Consider the following 19491-nt stretch of genomic DNA (forward strand, 5'->3'; position numbering starts at 1 on the left):
TTTAAATATCTGCAGTCTTTATTTCCACAAGACTTGGACATGTTTAATATACCTTTTCTCTTACATTTGTAGCATCTACCTCATTGGTTCCCCCGTGTTAAGCAGATCCTCTGAAAGAGTAAAATCTGTTGTGACCTTTTTTGCCCCTCAGAGACCTGCGGCTGCTTAATATTTACACTTTTTTCATTTTTCTTCCTCTTTGTAGTCAAGTCTCTCACTTCTCATCAAACACATCTCTGCTCCATCGTCCAGGGCTGTAGAGAGAGGGGACGACTGCAGTCTTCATTCTGTGGTTCTGTATTTCCACTCAAGACTGCTGGATGGGAAAACATGATCCCCTCGATCCAGTTCAGTGTCCATATCACTTCAGCACTGAAGGACTTGGAGTAACCCAATAGCCACACATTGTTAAGATAAGACACTGCCATTCCTGAAGACATTAGTTCTTCCAATGGGGGGGACGACGACAGAGGGAGGGATTGCTGTAATGCCAGGAGATGAATAACTGACACTCTTAACAGCACACATACAAACACAGTGGACTGGAAAGATATGTAACAGATGTAAAGGGAAAGGGGGGGGGGGGTGAATTATAGAGCTGCAACACTTCTGGGGGAACAAAAATTAATAAAATAAAGTTGTTTGGGTTCAGTCCTGGGCTTCAGGCCTGGCCTTCCATGGGTGGGAACTGAAGAGAGCTGCTGTCCTTGTGAAACTGTAAAAAGCATCTGGCTTGCACGCCATGTGGTGAAGGAGGGGGGGGGTTGAATGGCAATTAAAAGTGCATAATGACATTAGGACACTCACAAACTCGTGGCCAGCCCTGTCCTTCATTCTGCAAACTTCTCACAACCATAGTTAAAGCTATTCGGGGGTCGAACGGCAGTGGGGAGGGGCAGAAATGACAATGATAAAATGGTTTACAAAAATCTACGCCTTACATAACATGACATTTGAAACCAATATTTAAAAAGAAATCTGGTAATTCATGAAACTGTTAAAATGCAACCATCTACAGATATAAATATATATACTTTTTTTTTGGAATACTGTACTTTAGTTATCTATGGAAGCAATATCTGAGATCATGTTTGTAAAAGCATTTAGGAGAGACATGCAGTTAAATAACTTACTGTACAAGAGCAAGGAGGGAGAGAGGGTGGAATGGGTGGAATACTTTTTGGGAGTTGTTCTCTATAGTAATACTGTACTTGTCAGTTATCGAGAGGAAAACCCACACGTACAGGGCGAGTGGCTGGCAAAGCACAGGAACAGTCCACAAGCCACAAATGTAAGATACAATCAACTGTTGTGAGGTTGTACAAAAGGCTGCCCCCTATTTTCCAGTGTGGGGAACAGGCTCAAAAAAAACAAACAAACAAACAAACAAACAAAAAGAAAAACAACGTACCAAAGGCTGCAGTTCAGTGGGAAACTAACATCTGTTGTAATGCAGAGACAGAACTAGCAGATGGACCTAGAGAGGCCACGCTCACAGGTCAATCTTAGACCCAAAAGGTTAAGGGTTTAAGGGTCTGCCAATGAGCCAAACGAATGGAAAGGAAAACATTTACACATACAGAGACCGTTCCGCGTTGCTCGAGACAGCACCATCAGTCATTGTGGCCTTGGACAATTTGCTGTAGTACCTAATATATAGATTTACACCTTAAATTTAAAACATTTCTAAAAAGAAAAAAACAAAAAAAAAAACAAAAATAAAACTCCCAATAAAAACCCTGTGTTATTTTCATCATTATTAATATTTTCGATCCTAACTGATTCACATCGTACAATCGGTTCACATTTAGTCTTTCCTGAAGCCCCCCCCCCCAAGCCCCCAGACAACCAATTTCAGTCAGGTCGGTTCACTCACATTGTGCATGCCGACATACCTAGGCAATTAAAGCTGCATGACCAGGTCACATCTGTGCACAGTCTACACCAGGCACAGGTCACCGCCAGATTTGCCTTCTTGTTAAAAGGGGCACTAATGGGCCTACAAGAGGCCTTCACCAACAAATCAGCATTCAGATCAACGTAAAAAGGCTGTTCCGGAGCTTCCAGCTCCATTAAGCAGAATCAGTTCATACTCCTTTATGATAAGAGACAGCGTTCTAAAATAATGGGGCTCCCTGAAGGAAAATGTGGATCATTTGAGACTGCGGGAGCTGGAATGGAATTGTAAAACAGAACAAAAAAAAAAAAAAAAAGAAAGAAAGAAAACCTTCAGATCTATCCGCGTGAACCGCGTCTATTCCTTGACAGATTACCAAGTCATCTTTCATGGCTTGGTTCTTCTCTGCTCTTGTTTGTCTAGGAACTTGTGCCGTGATTTCAACATGGACAGACACAAGACGTTTACCTCCAGTGACTATGTACCGGTGACATTTCTGCTTCGTTCTGTATAAACATGTGGTTACAGAAGTTGATTCTTGAGCTACCTTAGGGAAAGTTGTCTCACATGATTACAAACAGTCATTCATACCAGCTCTCGCACACAAACACGCACACGTGCACCTGAATTCCTAAATTCTGAAAAAAGCTTATTTTGAGAAGGGAAACAAACCAAAAAAAAAAAAAATAAAAAAAAAAAATCAATCAATGAACATACAGCTGATTGTGTGGCACTGTGAACACTGATAATGGCTGGAGGGAGCAAAGTCCAGTGTGAAAACGGACAAAAAGGTAGGTGTATCGCTGCTGAAAATCCCACTGCTGTACACGAATATCCATTTTGTTTTTTTATATAAAATTAAAAACAAAAAAAATTAAGGTGGAGTTACAATATTAATAACTTGAGTCTTCCCTAGACGGCAGGCAGACCATAGTCCTGAAGGCGGTCTTTCATTTTGCTTTTCTTTTCTCTTCTTTTAAAAAAACGTCCTCTGACAGTTTCTGCTTATCCTCAGTAATGCTCATCTTCTGTTCTCTGGGGCGCTCTTATCTGGCACGGGGGGCTAGGAGGGCCAGAGCAAGGCCTGCAAGAGCCAGAGCCAGGCTGGAGGGGGACAACCGGACACCGCTGGAAGATTTGTCTTCGTGAACCATGCGGGGCTTGAAAGGTGTGGGGGTGGGGAAGTATATGTCTGTGTCGATTTTGCAAGAAGGCGAATCGCAGCCGCTGCCACTTTCCTCTCCGCTGCCATCCTCTTCTGCACACGGAAAACAAAAAAAAGACAAGTGAGTTCAACAGGAAGACAGCCCAAAGAAGTTTGATTTGGTAATACTGTTGTCTAGGACACTGCATCCTCAATGACATTTTATATGATGTTTCATTTCAAGACTTACTAACATTGCTATTAATAATGATCTGATAAGCTGGATTCGGTGTGCTGAGGCAGGGAATACATGCTGTGGATTCTTGTGATTAAGAAAATTCTGCACATCTAGCGCTAGCACAGCGTTTTCCAATCCAGTCTTAACAGACACCTCTAACAACAATCCCTGGTAGCAAAACCAAATTTGGGTATCCGTTATCCACGTATCCGTTTCCTAAGTTTTGGCACTCTTTGCCTACACAACCGACCACAAAGCTTCCAGTGCAAACAAACGGTAATTACAGTAGCCGGTCACTTCCACTTGATAGTGTATGTGTTATAGTTTGGCAACAAACATTAAAAAGTTTCCAAATCTTGCTGTTTGCATTCAGTTAGTAAGTATACATTACAGAAAACCATTTAAAGACAACTAAAGCAAAGTAGTACTGTCTATGGAAAGTTTTCTACTAGATTTGGGAGCACTGCTGTGAGAATTTGTTAGTATTCCACAACAAGAGTGTCAGTGAGATTAGGATGTTTCATGTCCCCAACTCATCCCAAAAGTACTGGATGGCACACCATCGTTCCAGAGAACACCGTTCCACTGTTCCACAGCTACCTTGGCATAAGGTATGTTGCCATCCAATTCTATTGGCAATACACCTGTTTCAGCAATGGGTGCAACTTTTAAAGTAGCTGAATGCATTCATTAGAAGAGTTGTGCACAAACATTTGGACATATGTGTATATCACGGCTGTCCAGTGGAAAACATGCATCTCCGTTTTAAATTTTCTCCATGGTTCCAACCCTGTAGTGGAGTTACATAGGAGATCCATGCTTTTAAGTGGACAGTGATGATATGCGTTTATATGCAAGACATTGCATAGTATATGTATGTGTACTGGAAAGCATGGCTTGTCAAAGTGGGTTTTTGCTCTCACCATTGTCAAAAGTGATGTCGTTTCCACTGTGGGCAGCCTTCAGCCAGCTGGTCATTTCTTTCAACACTGCAATCTGTTTACGAATCACAATGTCTGGCTTGGTGATGTCTACTTCAACATGGGGATTGGAGACCTGGTTGGCCAAGCCGCTGCCCATGACAACAGACTCATACCTGAGAATGCAGAAAACGGAAGGTTGTGAAGACATGACGTTTACCTTTGCTCATAGCATTGGTCTGACCGGACTACTGATGGCACTCAAGAGGAGCTCAGTCTTACCTGCTCTTGGCTGTGCCGTTCCAGCACTCATCAGCCTGGGCAACTCTATCTCCAACACAAACGGTGTCCGGCAGCGTAGACCAGAACTTCTTGGCATGCTTCAGCTTCTTCTTCACATCCGTAACCTTGGTGAGGAGTTCAGAGATACTGTTCAGTGGATGTTCACCTCTTAATTAGCCCAAACGCTGGTAAACACGAATGCATTACACAATCCTCCAATTCTCGTGATTAAAACTATTGAAACAGAGATCTGAGCTCTACACAAAGGGGGTCTACTCAAAACACGTTAATGTATGAACTGTTACCAGTCGGTCCATGTTGGTGCCAGCTGCAGTGGTTGGTCTGGCGTCAGGACTGTACGGGCGAAAGCGGCCAGGGAAGCCTGAGTCTTTCGTAGAACGCTTAGAGCGGAACATGGGTTTAGGCTGTCCACAACCCTGAAAGACCTGAAAAATCGTACCAGAATGAGCAAGTCAGCATGAGACATTAGGTGCCTTCCGTTTCAATTTTATTCGCCAGCAAGTACATAAATCATGTGTTTAAATAATGCACAACTCAACCAGTCACTGACCTTCTGAGAGACCTGCATGCTGTTCTCCTGCATGTTCATGATGGCATCCGAGATCTTCACATCTATGGGGTCCATCACCGACTCAAAGTTAAATGGCCCTTCCAGTCGCTCAGCCAGACTTAACATGGCATCTGAAAGTCAAACCCATGCACATTAGAACCAGAACATTGGAGAACCACTGCACCACATTGCAGCAGTGTTTTCCCAGTTAATTACTAAGTGCTTAAGCAGATGTGGTGGTGTACAGGGCACAAGCGAATAAGAAATACTGCCAAAGGTCATACACTGATAGCTCACAGGCTTTGCTGTAACCGATCTCTACCACTGGGGGGAGCACTGAGCTAGCATATGAGCCTTTGTAGGCTCATAGCCTTTGTTGGCGCCCCCCAATTAAGGCACCACGAAGCTGACATGCTGGGTGAGCAAAACCAGTCCTAGCACTCTTCCAGCCAGAAACTAAGTGCACACATGGGTATGTGGGTATGTGTGCGTATGTGTCTGTCAGGGGCTGGGACCATGCTAGCTACACATTCACAAGAACCATACCACACTACATTAATCACAGCAGGGGCAAAAAAGAAAAGAAAATCTATGCTCTTTCACTGACTTATTAACCAATGTCTCTAACTTCAACACATGCTGCTATTAAGACTTTACTTTTTTGGATATTAAACAAGTATGAAAAGCTATTAATATAATGAAAACCTCCATAATTCGTGAATGAATTCAGCAATTTGTAAATGCAGCTGCTGTTAATGTGGGAACTGTTGATAAGGAACACATTCTGTTCATATTATCAAGCAATTACGACTTTCTACATTTATACAAACTAAACTATACTACCCCGGGCTTTACAGGACAGACACAACCCAAGAACAACCATCCTTTGAAGAGTACAGTACATTTCAGTTCCTCATAAATGTGTAAAAGGTGCTCATTCACTCCACTCGAATGACTTACCCAGGAAGTTGTTCCATTCAGTGTCCAGGTCAGCCTGGTTGGCCAGGCAGCCGCGCATCACATTGAGGCAATAGTTCTTACAGGGCTTCAGTGCCACCTGGCCTGAGCAGTACGGGCAGTACAGCATTTTCATAGCTGCACGCACACAGCTTGGAGAGGCACTCACCTGTGAGGAGGAAATGGAGGAGGGGGTTGTTAAAGTGAGCTAAACAGATGAAAGACCAACAGCAGAGGTTGATGAGTAACCAAGCCTAATTTCGGGAACGGGTTGGAGTTTGTAATGGCTGATAAACCAACGGACAAGAAACGGAGTAGATACAGCTATCTCTTATGAAGCTGATCCAATATCGGCTTTGTTTGTTCAGTTTCTGGATTGAGGTTTAAATGTTTAAGCCTTTGAAGGTAGATGATGTTCAGCGCTTTAATGGAGAGAGATACGCCACCATTACACGCTTGATGCTTCAGACTGATGGTGCAAACCTAACCTTAGCAAACATGCAACACAAGAACCACTTGGTTCCAATAAACAACAGCTTTCATAAAGCAGCTGTAAGTGTAAAGGACCTCTGCTCTGACTTCTTTAAACCTTTAAATTTCTTCACACAGTTGTCTATTGTCCAAAAAATGGTTCTTTATGGAATCAAAAATGATTTTGAGCGGCATCGCTCAAAGAACCCTGTGTAGCACCTCTATTTTTAAGAGTGCAGAAAGGATCAGGACAGAATACACTCCGACAGTGTAATTTGGTCATCTGGCCTTCTGCCCCCTTTGTGTTCTTTATCAAAGAACATTAGAGCAAACCCCACTTTCCTAATGACTCCAATCTATCACCAATCCAATCTCCACCAACCACTCACCGTGGAGACTTTGCTGACGACATCGGGGATGAGCGCCAGGCCGAGGGTGAAGGTGCGAGCTGCCACGAAAGCACGGGTCAGCTGCAGCCTTAGTTTGCGTGGCACGTCGCCAAAGGGCTTGAGCTGCTCTGTGTGCCGGCTCACGCACTCCATGTAGGCGTCGCTGAACTCGTACTGCACGTTGACCAGACGGAACATCCGCTCCAGAAGCTCGGCCCAGAAATCGGACAGCATGCCGTCCAGGTGCACGGAGGCTCCTCCCGAGGCGTAGTAACGGCGCAGTTCGTGGAAGAAATGCTTGAACAGCTCGGCGTTCTTCACATACATCACGCCGTAGGTGCGCACAAACATGTCATGCAACGACTTCTCAGCATTGTTCAGCAGCTCTTTGAAGAACTCTGTGAGATGGTGAGGGAGAAGGGGAGCGGAAAGGGGAGGACAGAGAGGAAGAAAAAAAGATAACACTGTAAGCTCTAAACATACCAGACCTTGATAAATGATTATTCCTTGTGTGCGTGTGCTATTTCCTGTGGAAGAACATGAAGCAGAAGAATTCCACTGTGAGGCGTCGAGATAAATTGGCACGGTCAACTTGGACAGATGGGAATTTGCCCCCAGTAAGGGTGCCGGTATTTGCTGATTCTTACTGGAAGACCAGCTACATACACATGTTAAAATACTTGATTACTTTAAACTGACAGAACGTAAATTGGGGCATTTCTCAGAGGATAAAAGCGAGCTGCTCTCACTTCTTAGGAACTTGTTGGCCAAAGCCACATTACTTTGTCATTAGAATGACACTCTGGAGAGCAAGATTTAATGCTCTGCAAAGTCCAGGGCCCGGCTTGCTCTTCGCCTCTGGAAAAACCACTAGGGCTGCCAGTGAGGCCAGAAAAGCACAGGGTTATTATCTAAACACATTAATGCGTATTCCATTTGACCTAACATTGTTCCCAAACAACATTCTCTTGCAGTCTCTTTAAGGTCCTGGAAAAAGTTCCAGCACAGATGAAAAGTGCTGAGAGGGTAAGAAACGAAGAGGGGGGGGGGGGGGGGGGGGTCGAGGGAGAGAGGAAGAAGTGGAAGAAAGAATGAAGGGCAGTTCACTGTTCAAACGGTAATGTCTCACCAATCAAGCCAGTTGAGACTGACCGCTATCAATGGCATTTTTCTGTTGTCACATTCCATTCCCCCCTTCTTTCTCTCTGCGCTGCTCCTGCTTCGTCCTTCAGAGAGGAGCTTTCAATAGGATTACTGAATAATGCAGACCCCCCTCCCTGAAAAGGGACCTGTACCCCGCCTCGAGCCCCTCTCTCATTCCCTCTCCCTTGCTTTCAGTTCATCAGTTCCTTCAGAAGGCCCTCTTCAGTGAAGACAGGGAACAATGACCTACTTCATCCTGTGGAATGTCAACTCCCCCCAACCACCCCCCACCCCCAAATAATCCAGCCTCTCTCTCCCATGAAACTCTTTCCCCACAACCCCGGCTTTCTTAATCTGAATAAAATGAGAATTCCACAGAAAATGCTTCACCTTACTCTCACGCGTTCACACAGGCGGGCATCAACACACACAACCAACCACATCTCTTCTCAATGCCTCAACTTTCCCCCCTTTTCTGCTTACGGATGAAACCACCACTGGGACAGTTGGGTTTGTGTGTTTAACATAGTTTTGATGTGTTAATTCTTGACGTGTTGAGCGTCCGTTCTCGTAAAAGCTAACTTGAAGCACCAGGCCTGTCTCAATATTCAGCAAAAGCCTTGGCACGCTTTTAAACACTGTCCCAAAAACACACACACAGGCTTGCTCGAGGCAGCCAGGCACTGTCACTTCCACCTCACACTGGCATACACTCAGCAAAATGGTAGGTGGTGTGTGCTCGTGTGTGTATTGGGGTGGAGGGGGTAAAGCTGAGGCCTTTTTCCTAGCTCCTCTCCTCCTCCCGGACCTGCTGTGTAACCACGGATACCGGAAACATTGCAGCCCCTGTGTTAAGCTCTGCTCCCTCAGCCCCTGACCCATACGGGGAGAGGGAGAGGGCACCCAGCTCCACGCTCCATTGATGGGGATTAGAACGAAAGGGCCACGGCAGCCCCCCTCCCTAAAGGCATGGAGGAATGCCAGAGCTGCCACAAGTTTAAAGCCAGGCAGTACGGCCCTGAGTGGGAAAACTGGGGGAAAGCCGGGGGGGAACAAGATCAGTGAAGATCTGTTCACAAGTTTTTACTGGCTTAAACCCAAGCTTGCTTGTATATACACAAATGTAGCTGAGAAAACTCCTTTATTGCAAAGAGGAGTGAAAACTTTCCTTAGAAGGCTTTAGCATGTAGATCTTTGGACATGCTAATGTGTAAATTAAGCCTGCATGACTCCAACAAGATCAAGCAGCAAGATCAGAGCAAAATGCAAATCCCATAAAAAAAAAAATTAAAAAAAATCAGACAGAAACCTGAGAGCATATGAGAACCTAACATCACAAGGTCCCAAAGTTAAAGACCACGTTAAACATCCATCTTGCTTCACCATTAAAGGGGAGTTTATGGCATGTATGAGTCTGCCAACAAGCAGACAAGCTTTGGATCTCCCTTCTGATTTTCCCATTAAAGCGAGCATTGTGGCCTGCCATTGGTTCGGAAAAAGTGTGTGAAAGGTTATGCGCAAGGGTACTCGTTGGGAGTAGTGCCGCATAACTTAGTCAAGGGTGCTTGGTCGGCATGCACATTTTTTCCTCGCTTTTCAGAGGCAGACCACTCCAAATGGGCCACTCCGTCTTTCTGCAAGACCATTCCCTCTTCCTCACTGCTGTTCTCCAGTGACCTGTACACTTGTACCCCTTTCCAGGGAAAACACGAGTAACATTTTAACGTGTCCACAATACTGTGAAGGTACAAAAAAACAAACAAAAAAAAAAAAAAAAAAAAAAAAAAAAAAAAAAAACAGAAGCAGCTTCCGGCCAATTGAGCGCAGTCCTTTCTTCATCTACCCATCCGTCCAACTCGCTCTTCAATCCGTCTCCCTTGCTCTTTCTTTTCCCAGCCAGTAATTGCTCCCCATTTGTGCCAATTAGTTGGTGAGCTCTTTTCTTTTCTTGTGGGATTGTGGGCACCCTGCTGCGTGGCGGTGGTGCAGGAGATGGGAGTATGGGTAGGGGTTAATCCTACAGCTTAAACCTCAGACAACGCTGCTCTGGACAGGGTTAGCCAGACCGGACGCACCAGGGAGGTAACGGACACTCCAAGCACCAGAAGAAAACTATTTCTGGCCTGGAACTTAATTGGCCATGACTGGAACCTCGAGGCTGTCCGAGCTAAAGCTGGTCTCCACCACCCCCCACCCACCCACACTAAACATCCTTATGCGTGTATGTTTATGTTCATTTGGTCTTAATGACCGTTTATCTTTAGTATGCTCTGTAGATGTTCTGCTGCATTCCCAGTTGACCAAGTCTAGTTTTGTTTGCGAGGTCCGTCTTGTATATCTTCCATCCGCTGTAAATACATTCAATGCCATTTCCTGTGCCTGTAGTTCCGTTGTGAGGAAACGCACGTTTTTGGATGCCCCAATGTAAACAGAGTAATCCAGACTCACTTCTGCTGGGGAGCAACTCATCTACTTTTACGCTCCGTCCTCGCAGAAACTCCTGGCAGCTCGTTTGGTTACATTTACAGGCATTTCAAAGGTCAAGATAATGCTTACACTTGTGGGCCCGTCTGTGTTGTGGGCAGATTTCATTGTTGCGCTAAGAGCATATAGCACGTTACTGGCGTTTTAGGGCCATTTAGCTCATTAAACCAAGTGCCCGAGCCTTTTTTCCACAGTGTGCACGGACCAGCACTTCTAAGCTTATTCCCACGGTAACAGTTCAAAAGGACTGAGAACCTGAAGCTGGAGGAGAAACGAAAGGCAGAACAGAGTGATGGCAGGGAGAAAGGAGGAGAAAAGGAACAAAAGGCAGAGAGAATGGGAGCGAGCAGGAGGAGACGGGGTGGGGGGGTGGAGGGGGAAATCAGGCTGCCACTGCATTCCGACACGTCACATTCCTGCTCACATCTGGCTGCAATACACACATTCCCATTCACCATCACTCCCTAAGCCTTTTTTCTTTTCACATTTTAACACGGACACACACCCTCCCTTAAAAACGATCAATCAGCAACATCCATTTTCATAAAGTGCAAGACTGCCCATCCTTGTGTGTGTGTGTGTCTGTGTGCCTGTTTTCATCTCTCCCACTCCAGCTTATTCTCACTCGAGCGATCTCTCGCTCTCTTCCTGACCCTATGGGTCACATGACGCTTAGCCTCTCTCTCCCACCTCCACACACAAACAACACTGTCATAAAGTGTCCTATGCCAGGCAGCGCGTAACTCGGATAGCCTTTCGCGCCACAACACTCTCCCAGTCTCTTAACACTCGTGCCAGAGAGGCGGCCCGGCCGAATCCATTTCAAAGCACCACGCTCCGCTGCCAAAGACACTCCAGTTGGACTGTCACAAATGAGGCTCTTGTTTCGAATCACTATGAGCGCACCAGTGCATAACAACGTGAGCGAGTGTCTGGAAGGGAGATGCGTCATCACGTCTTATTGTCCCTGGTATCTAGAGTGCATCAAACATCTGCGCTAAGGTAAGCAGCAGGCTCGGCCTCTCCAAGCCCTGAGGAAACAGCTCATGAGTAATTGCTCTGGCTATTCCTTTTATTAAACTCCTCAGAGTCGATAAAACAGGCAAATCAATATAAGTCAATGTATAAATATTTTATTTCAAGCCACTTCGGAACATTTCTATTAGTCCGTCCACCATAAAATGTGAACACCATGTGCAGAACAGTATGACTTCAGAGAGTAACTTTCCTCAGCGTTTCTCTGTTATGAGCCTTGTACTGAAACTTGTCCTAGACATAAGAATGTCACCTAGTTCCCCTGGACCACAGCTCTCAGTTCCACTCACAAAGGTCTTGCTGCTTGCTTGATGAGTGTTGAGGCATGTGCAGTGTTTTAGCCCACCTAAAGTGTGTCCTAGACCAACAGCTGGTAGCAAAACCTTACTTGGCTCTGAGCTACTGCTTTAGAGATGACCTACTTTACACCTGTAAGGACATAAATTCTATACACAATGGCATCCGACATTCAAGCTGGTCAGCGGAGTGTGTCTGGGCCCCCCCCATGTCGGTGAGTCAGCAGTGCTGTCGCATGTTCCCATGCACCCCTTTACCCTTTGCACAGGGTAAACCTGATCCCCCACCCACCCACCCCCTCTTCCTCCCCCTTTGACTGATATTTACAGCCACATGCACTGGAGGAAGGAAGCCTGGCTATGGATGTGTGTGTGGTCTGTCTGAAAGCTTTTTGTGCAAGTGTGTGTGTGCCGTGTGTGTTTGTGTGTATAGGACAGATGACTGTGGGATTTTGGGGGACAGGTGGAGAGACGAACGGACAGACAGCCTGCGAGCTTCTGGACAGAAAGTCGAGGCAGGCGGAGGTGTCCGTCAAGGCTGCTGACCCAGAGTGGAATATGCCTCAGAACACACTTCTGTCGTCATGAAAGTGCTGGTTAAGCGTTCCACAATGGTTTGTGTTTAGCTAATGGTTAAGCACAATCCACTTTTTAAAACTTTTTTTTGTTTTTAAACCAACACTTTTTTAGTCTGGCTGAATCAGACCCTGGTCCGTATTGTGGAAAAAACAACAGCATTGAGACCCTTGAGAAGAGATGATTATGATGATCTTGGTCCGGTATTGCTTGGACCAGAGCAAACAAACTTGGTGTGAAAACGGCCTTATGTGAGTGAGGGTGCACAAGACTGTAGTGTACTCACGGTCAAAGTGTTGGTGTCTCTGGGTGAAGGTGCTCTGCAGGCTCGAGCTCAGCTGAGAGACTGGGGCCTTCAGGTCTGTGTGGCTTTGCTGACTCAGCTTCTCCTCCATCTCCAGAGTACAGCACGAGAAGCCTTGAGGACACACCTTCAGATGGGCTCCTGAGATAGAAGCAAAAGCGGGAAGAGTTATTTTACTAAAATATTCCCCCCCGGAATATTAATCGCCACTTATATGACAGGGAAGAAGAAAAATAAGCCATTAAACACCAAGTTTAGCAAAAATCCCCATCATTACAAGATTGCATATAGCCTTACAATGTTTACGTAGTTGCGGACACCTATAATTATTTCATTGAGGGTATGTGCGATTTACAGTCAGAAAAAAATACTGTATGAAAAATGAATCAAAACAATCATACAAACAAGACTAAGCATGAGCGAGACATGAGCAAAGGCTTCCACGCTACATTTAACAGCTTCTTCAACCTGAAAACACCGCTGACCCATGCTCTCCAAGGGAGAGGAGCAACGTTGGGTGAAGAGAGTGGGCAAGAACGAGCTGGCCGCTACATTAGGAAAGGGGGGGGGTCTGAATGCGTAGTCACAGCTGCAATAATGTTTTGTTTTTCTTTCTTTTTAATGCGGTTGCTGGAATTCAGGGAGAACACAAGGGGCCTTTCAGCAGACCCGACTCCAACAGGCTGTTTGGCTTCCCCTGCCAGCCTACTGGAACTGTAGCCACTCCAGTCTACACACTGCAGCCTGCAGACAGACACATCCACTCATTCACAGCTTCTGCCGCTGCGAGCCAAAACAGGCCGTTTTACAACTTTGCTCAAACAAGGCTCGAACAGCACACACACACACACACACACACACACACACACACAGAGATATGTGTGTAACTAGGCGCAGTGAACACATTTTTATTTTCGTATAAGAAAAAAAAGTTCTACATTTTAAACAGGATAAGTTTTGTAGTTTCATTTTTTGAAGCTGAACACAAGCATCGACATGTTGTCTAGCCTGTCACAGATATCTGCAAAGAGGTCCCGATCAGGAGCGTCTGCTAAATGAGTGAACAGGACTGTAAAGTGAGTAGCTGCTGAGAGCTTGCAAATAATCACCATTGCCACAAAATATCCAGCAGGAATTGTCACACTGCTTACTGCCAGGGTTCCTCTCGCTCAACGATGGTGTGTTAATGTGGGAGAGGCGCCGCCCAGCGCATAAAAGTGCCAGGCTTATTTACAAACATTTGTCCTTGGACTGCCTCTTGACACGACAGGGATCTAGATCACGATGTGACCCTGCACTGGCAAGCAGTGAAATCACATAAGAGCATGAAGTTCTAGATTGAGAACTGTTTAAGTTGATCTACAGTGACTTTAGTTTGAGAGAGAAAAATTCACTGCCCTCATTTCAGTAACACCAGTACATACATATATACACACACACACACACACACACACACACACACACACACACACACACACACACACACACACACACACACACACACACACACACACACTGAGCACCTGATCCCACCCTGCAGGGGCCCCAAACCAGCTGCACCCCTCACTCTTCGGAGCTCCCGTCCAGGCTCAACAGTATGTTGCCCACACAGTCCCTTCCATCACACTTCTACCCAACACATAGCTCTTTGTACAGAGGTGAACTGAGGGGGTGGGGTTGGTGGGGTGAAGGTCCTGGCTGAAGCAAGTGAAACGCACACAAAAATAAGAGAAAAAAAAATTAAGTGGAACTAGTACACTGTGCTACTGCCTAGCTGTCCACATAACCGAAAACTACTGGTGATTTTAAACTGGTTTACCGGACACTGCAAATAAAGTAGCACAAGGTCACAAATTCCCAAGAACACAGGTACAAATACAGCCACAGGATATCACATGGTGCAACCTCCAACCTTTGCTGCTTGCAGATTGCCTAAACCACAACCTACTTAACTAAACTCTCCAGTGAGACGAATTCACATCAACTCTTCAATAGAACTGCTTATTACAATATTAACTAAGATCCCATACACACAGTCGTATATTTGAAGAAAACAAAAATTAAAGCTGCAATTTGGCCTCATGTCCACAAAAAAATGCTCATCAAGGCGAAGATTTCTGGAAAAAAATGGGACTTTACAAAAATGACGCTTGCAACACATGCAAGTTATAATCCAAAATACTGCCTTACTCCCTATATAGTCAACTATATAAGACATAACTACAACATCCACACGCAAACAGCACTAGATTGACAGATGAATAAATGTACATACTGTTCCGTCACAGATGCTCAATTTAGATTTAGAATCCGTAATTTCGTGACTTGCATAGTACACTACATAGGGAGTAGTGTGTCATTTTGATTAGAGCTCTGAGTTGTCTTCTTTCTTCATGGCGTATTGAGCTCTCTCTTAATAAGGTAGCTACTATCGCCCTATACAGGGCTAGCATGCTCATACAAGCGTTTTCGTCCCAGTGTGGACGGAAATATTAAAAACGGAGGGACGGAAACCTCTTTACAGTAGTGGTCTCCACCCTGCTCATGAAAGAACTGGATCCAACCCTATTCTACCTTACCTGATCCAACTAATTCGTTTATTTAGAAGTTCTTGATTGGCTGAATAGGGTTTGTTAGATTTGGGTTGGAGTTCAAACCTGCAGGAAGGCAGCTCTCCAGGAGGTTAGAGAACACTGCTTCAAAGCAACTCAAGCATTCATGCAAATTCTACCACCCCTGATCACTGGCTGTTATCACACAGAGCGGGATCAACGGTCAAACAACTCACTTCTGCTAAACTCCACTATTGATTCTGTAAGGTCAATAGACAACTTTCACTAAAACAACCACATACCAGTGGATCTATGCACCATTTTCTAAAGATGGCGTGATAAAAATATCAGTATCGCTCCGATATCAACAGAAGATCCTCAACAGCACACTGGAAAAATAATTATTTCGAATGTAGCCTAAAACTGTGCACATAAACACACACATACGTGTTAGTTTTTTTTTTAGGACAACACTGGCACGTTAAAGCAGATTCTTAAGACCTCAATTATGGTAGCTAAACACAAAGTATAAAATCACGCCATCTGTATAATTCAAACTCTATAAATCGCCATAATGCATAAAGCGTTTATCCATCTCCCTCATCCCATATGTTTAGTGGTGAGTGCCTTTTCCTATAAATCCTAATGAGCCTGAGTAATTTCTCCATTAACAAAAAAAAAAGCTCCCAGTGCTTCCTGTTGACATCCTACATTTCCAGCACCAACCCTTTTTGGCGGCAAGAGGAATGTGGAGGAAACCCAAATTAGCTCTCATGCCCTCCTACAACTAGCCACCCCACCTTCTGCCATGATGTGGCCCTCCCCAACCCCTTTCTCCCAGAAGTCCCAGACAGACTTAAAACCTTCCAGCGCCGCACCACCAGCCTCCAAGCTTAACCATCAGGGTGAAAGGTTAACAGCCACTCCTCTGAGAGAGGCCATGCACTCTGACCCTGCTGGGCTTTGGCCAGCAGACCCACCACCAGCGTGCACACACCAGCGCGCGCATGCACATGGCTCCACCAGCTCTCGGCCCTCCGAGTCAGAAGTCGTAAATTCCCAAGGGGATTATTTCAGGCCGTCCGCCACTATAAATCGCTCCAGCCGCCACATCAACGGGCTGTTGCCAGAAAGAAATAGAGCAATGGGCCTTCTTGGAGTCTGCTAGACACACAAAGCAGTCAACCCTTGGTCTCCACTGGGCTCAAACTTGCTATGATTAGATGTCCTATCAGCAAATATGACATTTGTATATGTCCCTTGGGTCAAGTGCGTATACTTAAAATCAAACTATGACCATTTTCCCACATACAAGTTCCAACAAATAATCAATAACAAACGGCTGTCAAGACAGTATTTAAGAGCTGGAGATCATCAAAGCTCTAACCACAAGAAATAATCCAAGAGGAACAGCGAAAAAAGAATGACTGTCCCAACCAATGTTTTTCTAAATCTAAATGACAAATGCTATTTCTCAGTAAGGTGAAAATTCCATGTTTTATCCAGGGAGTGAAAAAAAAAAAAAAAAGGGCGCCAGACATTCGGAAAGAGGTCAAGAATGCATTTGAGAAACACCCATTGAGGGCGCTTTCATTACTCTGACTACAAAACAGAAAAGTGCAAATCCACCCACCCTACACCCCACAGCACTCTGCCCATCTTTACTGTAACACCGACTGCAATTACCACTCGGGGACGGGGGGACTCCCATTCGTCAGGGAACTTCTTTCTCTGTCCGGCACCCACTCGCCTCTATACACGGTCACACAGAGACCAGCAGACTGTTATAAAGCATGGCAGCCTAATCCTCTCGGAGTAAAATAGAGAAAACTGTGTTAGTCCTATCTCAAGATAACGTTTACAAGGTAACGGGAGTCGTATCAGACAGGCACCATATCTGCAAGGTTAAAAGGACAGTCGGCAGAGCTGTAAAAGGACCGAGCGCTAATTAGAGATTATACTGTTAGCATATTTCAAGTGTGAAATCGCAGGCCGAAGCAATAATTTGTCAGGGTTAAGGATTAGCTTGCGTTATTCTGAAGATAATTTACTTTCGTCAAGTTACATGAATGCCTTGACTTACGAAAACCAGAAACATCTGGAATGGTAATGAGTGAAGGTGCTCGCAGCACACTGTATAAACCGGCAAAATGAATGAATGAATGGCAAGATTGTTTGCCTATTGCAGCTTTTTCTGGAAAAACGTCTGAAACAATGACTATTAAACGGCCCATTACATTCTGCAGCTCTACTAGAAGGTAGCTGGTATCTCAGGAGCTTCACTACGGAATAATGACAAGCACATCCTTATGCAAGCAAAGAAACCCTACACAGGCATTCCTGTTACCTTAGATGCAGACTCAAGCATTAAGATTAAAGGGATGAGCGCCAGAGTGAAACTGAGCAGGAACATTAAGGACAGATAAGCGCTGGATATTTGATTTGTAAATCATAGCTATTATGCTCTGCAGTCGTCTCTTCCCAAATCTGGCTTTCATGTCGGGGCAAGCCAGCACTGGTTGCTTTCAGCACTCCTCCCTCTCCATTCCAGCTGCAAGAGTAATAGTTTCTATCCGCTCTGCATCTCTTCTCCACTCGCTGTGTGGCCCGAGGCCATCTTGAGACTGTCCATCTCCTGAAGCACTAAAGGAGGAGTCCTCCACGGCTTCTTGACAAACACTCGCCTCCCTCCCGTGACTTAGGTAGCCACACATACATCATATTCAGATGAACCGAATCTTTATAGACGATTCCGATCTACGCTTGATAATCTTGAACCTGGAACTAAATCTGACTTTGCTGCAGCATGTGTTTTCCTGGTGGCCGTGTATACGTCTAGTACTGCCCTTCACGATTTGCATCAGCCAGAAACTGCACATGTCTGTCTAATTTGTAGGACGGAGAACAGTTGTAGGCCGTTCTGAGTTGAGTGTCTGAAGCAGTACGAACACGGAAAGACCACAGCTATCATGCTCGTCAGGAAACAGATGGTCCTATACAAATGTTATACAGTACAAGCGCACAGGCTTTCCCCCTCTGTGGAAGTGCGTTCAAAAGGGATGCCTGTAACAAGAAACTATTATTAAAGCCCAAACGCTCATATGGAGGTGATCAGCAGGGGTATTACTTTCTCTTTCCCTCGAATCCCTTTCCAGCATCTCTCAAATACTGGCATGACAAGTTTACAGCACTTTTGCCAACACAATAATGCCTTTCAGGACTTGCAATAAAAAAAAAAAACGAGAACAGTTAAATCCAAATGACAAAGGTTTGGCTTATACAACCCTTCTATACCAAATTGTGGATGATGTCAAGTAGGCCATTTCATCATGAAACATGGATTAAATCCATATTAAGGAAGACAACCATTTCCACCTTTAGGAAGGAGCACTTTGTACCTTCGATTTAAGGCTTTTTCTACTTCGGCAGACAACACCATTCGTCAATGATGCATCGACTTAGCCCTTCCAGAACAAGAACAAGTCAGTGCACACGAAAACACATGTGATGCGAGGGATCAGCACAAACAGTTCTAGCTCAAAAGCCATCAGCATCTTTAATGGAAACAGCTGTGGGACTGATTTCAAGGACACATTTCAAGAATCTGACACCGTGGCAAAAAAAAATTAATGAACTGATAAACTCACTTGGGCAGCCTCAGCGCTTAACCTATAATAAGAGCAATGTTTTTTTTTCCCTGTTACCAATTCCCGATATAACTTCCCTTCCATACACAACACTCTGCACTTCTCCACAGGTCATACAGCAGATACCTAGCGCAACTCTTTTCCACTGGTGGTGTTGTACATGTTGCTTATGGCCTTTCCTTCCACTTGGGGCTAAGGTTGAATCGAAATGCACTTTAATCCGTCTTCAGTTATTACCAACATCCTAATATCCCCTTTTCCAACGGGTGTATGACAGGACGGACGTGCAGTTGCAATCCCATGGGTCAGTTGTTGTGTTAATGAGGAAGCGAATTAACGAGCAGGATATCCCATGGCAAGCAGCCCTGCCGACACTAAAACAGATCAGGGACCTCACTTAAAAGGAAGGAGCAGCTCGGCAAACCTACGACACATTGACCGTTTCCAGCTATTTCCATGGAGTTTAAAAGCAGCAAGACCAGAAAGAGAAGAAAGCCTAGCCTAGATTAACATTTGCAAGCTGATGAAACAAAACAGTCAGCGAAAGTCATCAGACTCGCAGATTGTTTTTATCCTCCGTAATTA

At 45.0% G+C, this 19491-nt stretch overlaps 1 protein-coding gene across 1 annotated transcript in view; it reads right to left on the reverse strand.

Moving 5' to 3' along the window:
* Positions 1-19491, reverse strand: part of gpc4 (glypican 4) — a 33003-nt gene continuing 13512 nt past the window's right edge. Inside the window, exons 2-9 of the mRNA XM_072662853.1 lie at positions 12690-12848; positions 6870-7267; positions 6013-6178; positions 5053-5183; positions 4787-4927; positions 4482-4606; positions 4203-4375; positions 1-3155 (exon numbers count right to left, since the gene is read on the reverse strand). Of these exons, the coding sequence (XP_072518954.1) occupies positions 2944-3155; positions 4203-4375; positions 4482-4606; positions 4787-4927; positions 5053-5183; positions 6013-6178; positions 6870-7267; positions 12690-12848 (1505 nt within the window). The 3' untranslated portion in view covers positions 1-2943. The remainder of the gene's footprint in view (positions 3156-4202; positions 4376-4481; positions 4607-4786; positions 4928-5052; positions 5184-6012; positions 6179-6869; positions 7268-12689; positions 12849-19491) is intronic.

The sequence above is a fragment of the Salminus brasiliensis genome, chromosome 19, assembly GCF_030463535.1.
Source record: "Salminus brasiliensis chromosome 19, fSalBra1.hap2, whole genome shotgun sequence".
NCBI lineage: Eukaryota > Metazoa > Chordata > Actinopteri > Characiformes > Bryconidae > Salminus > Salminus brasiliensis.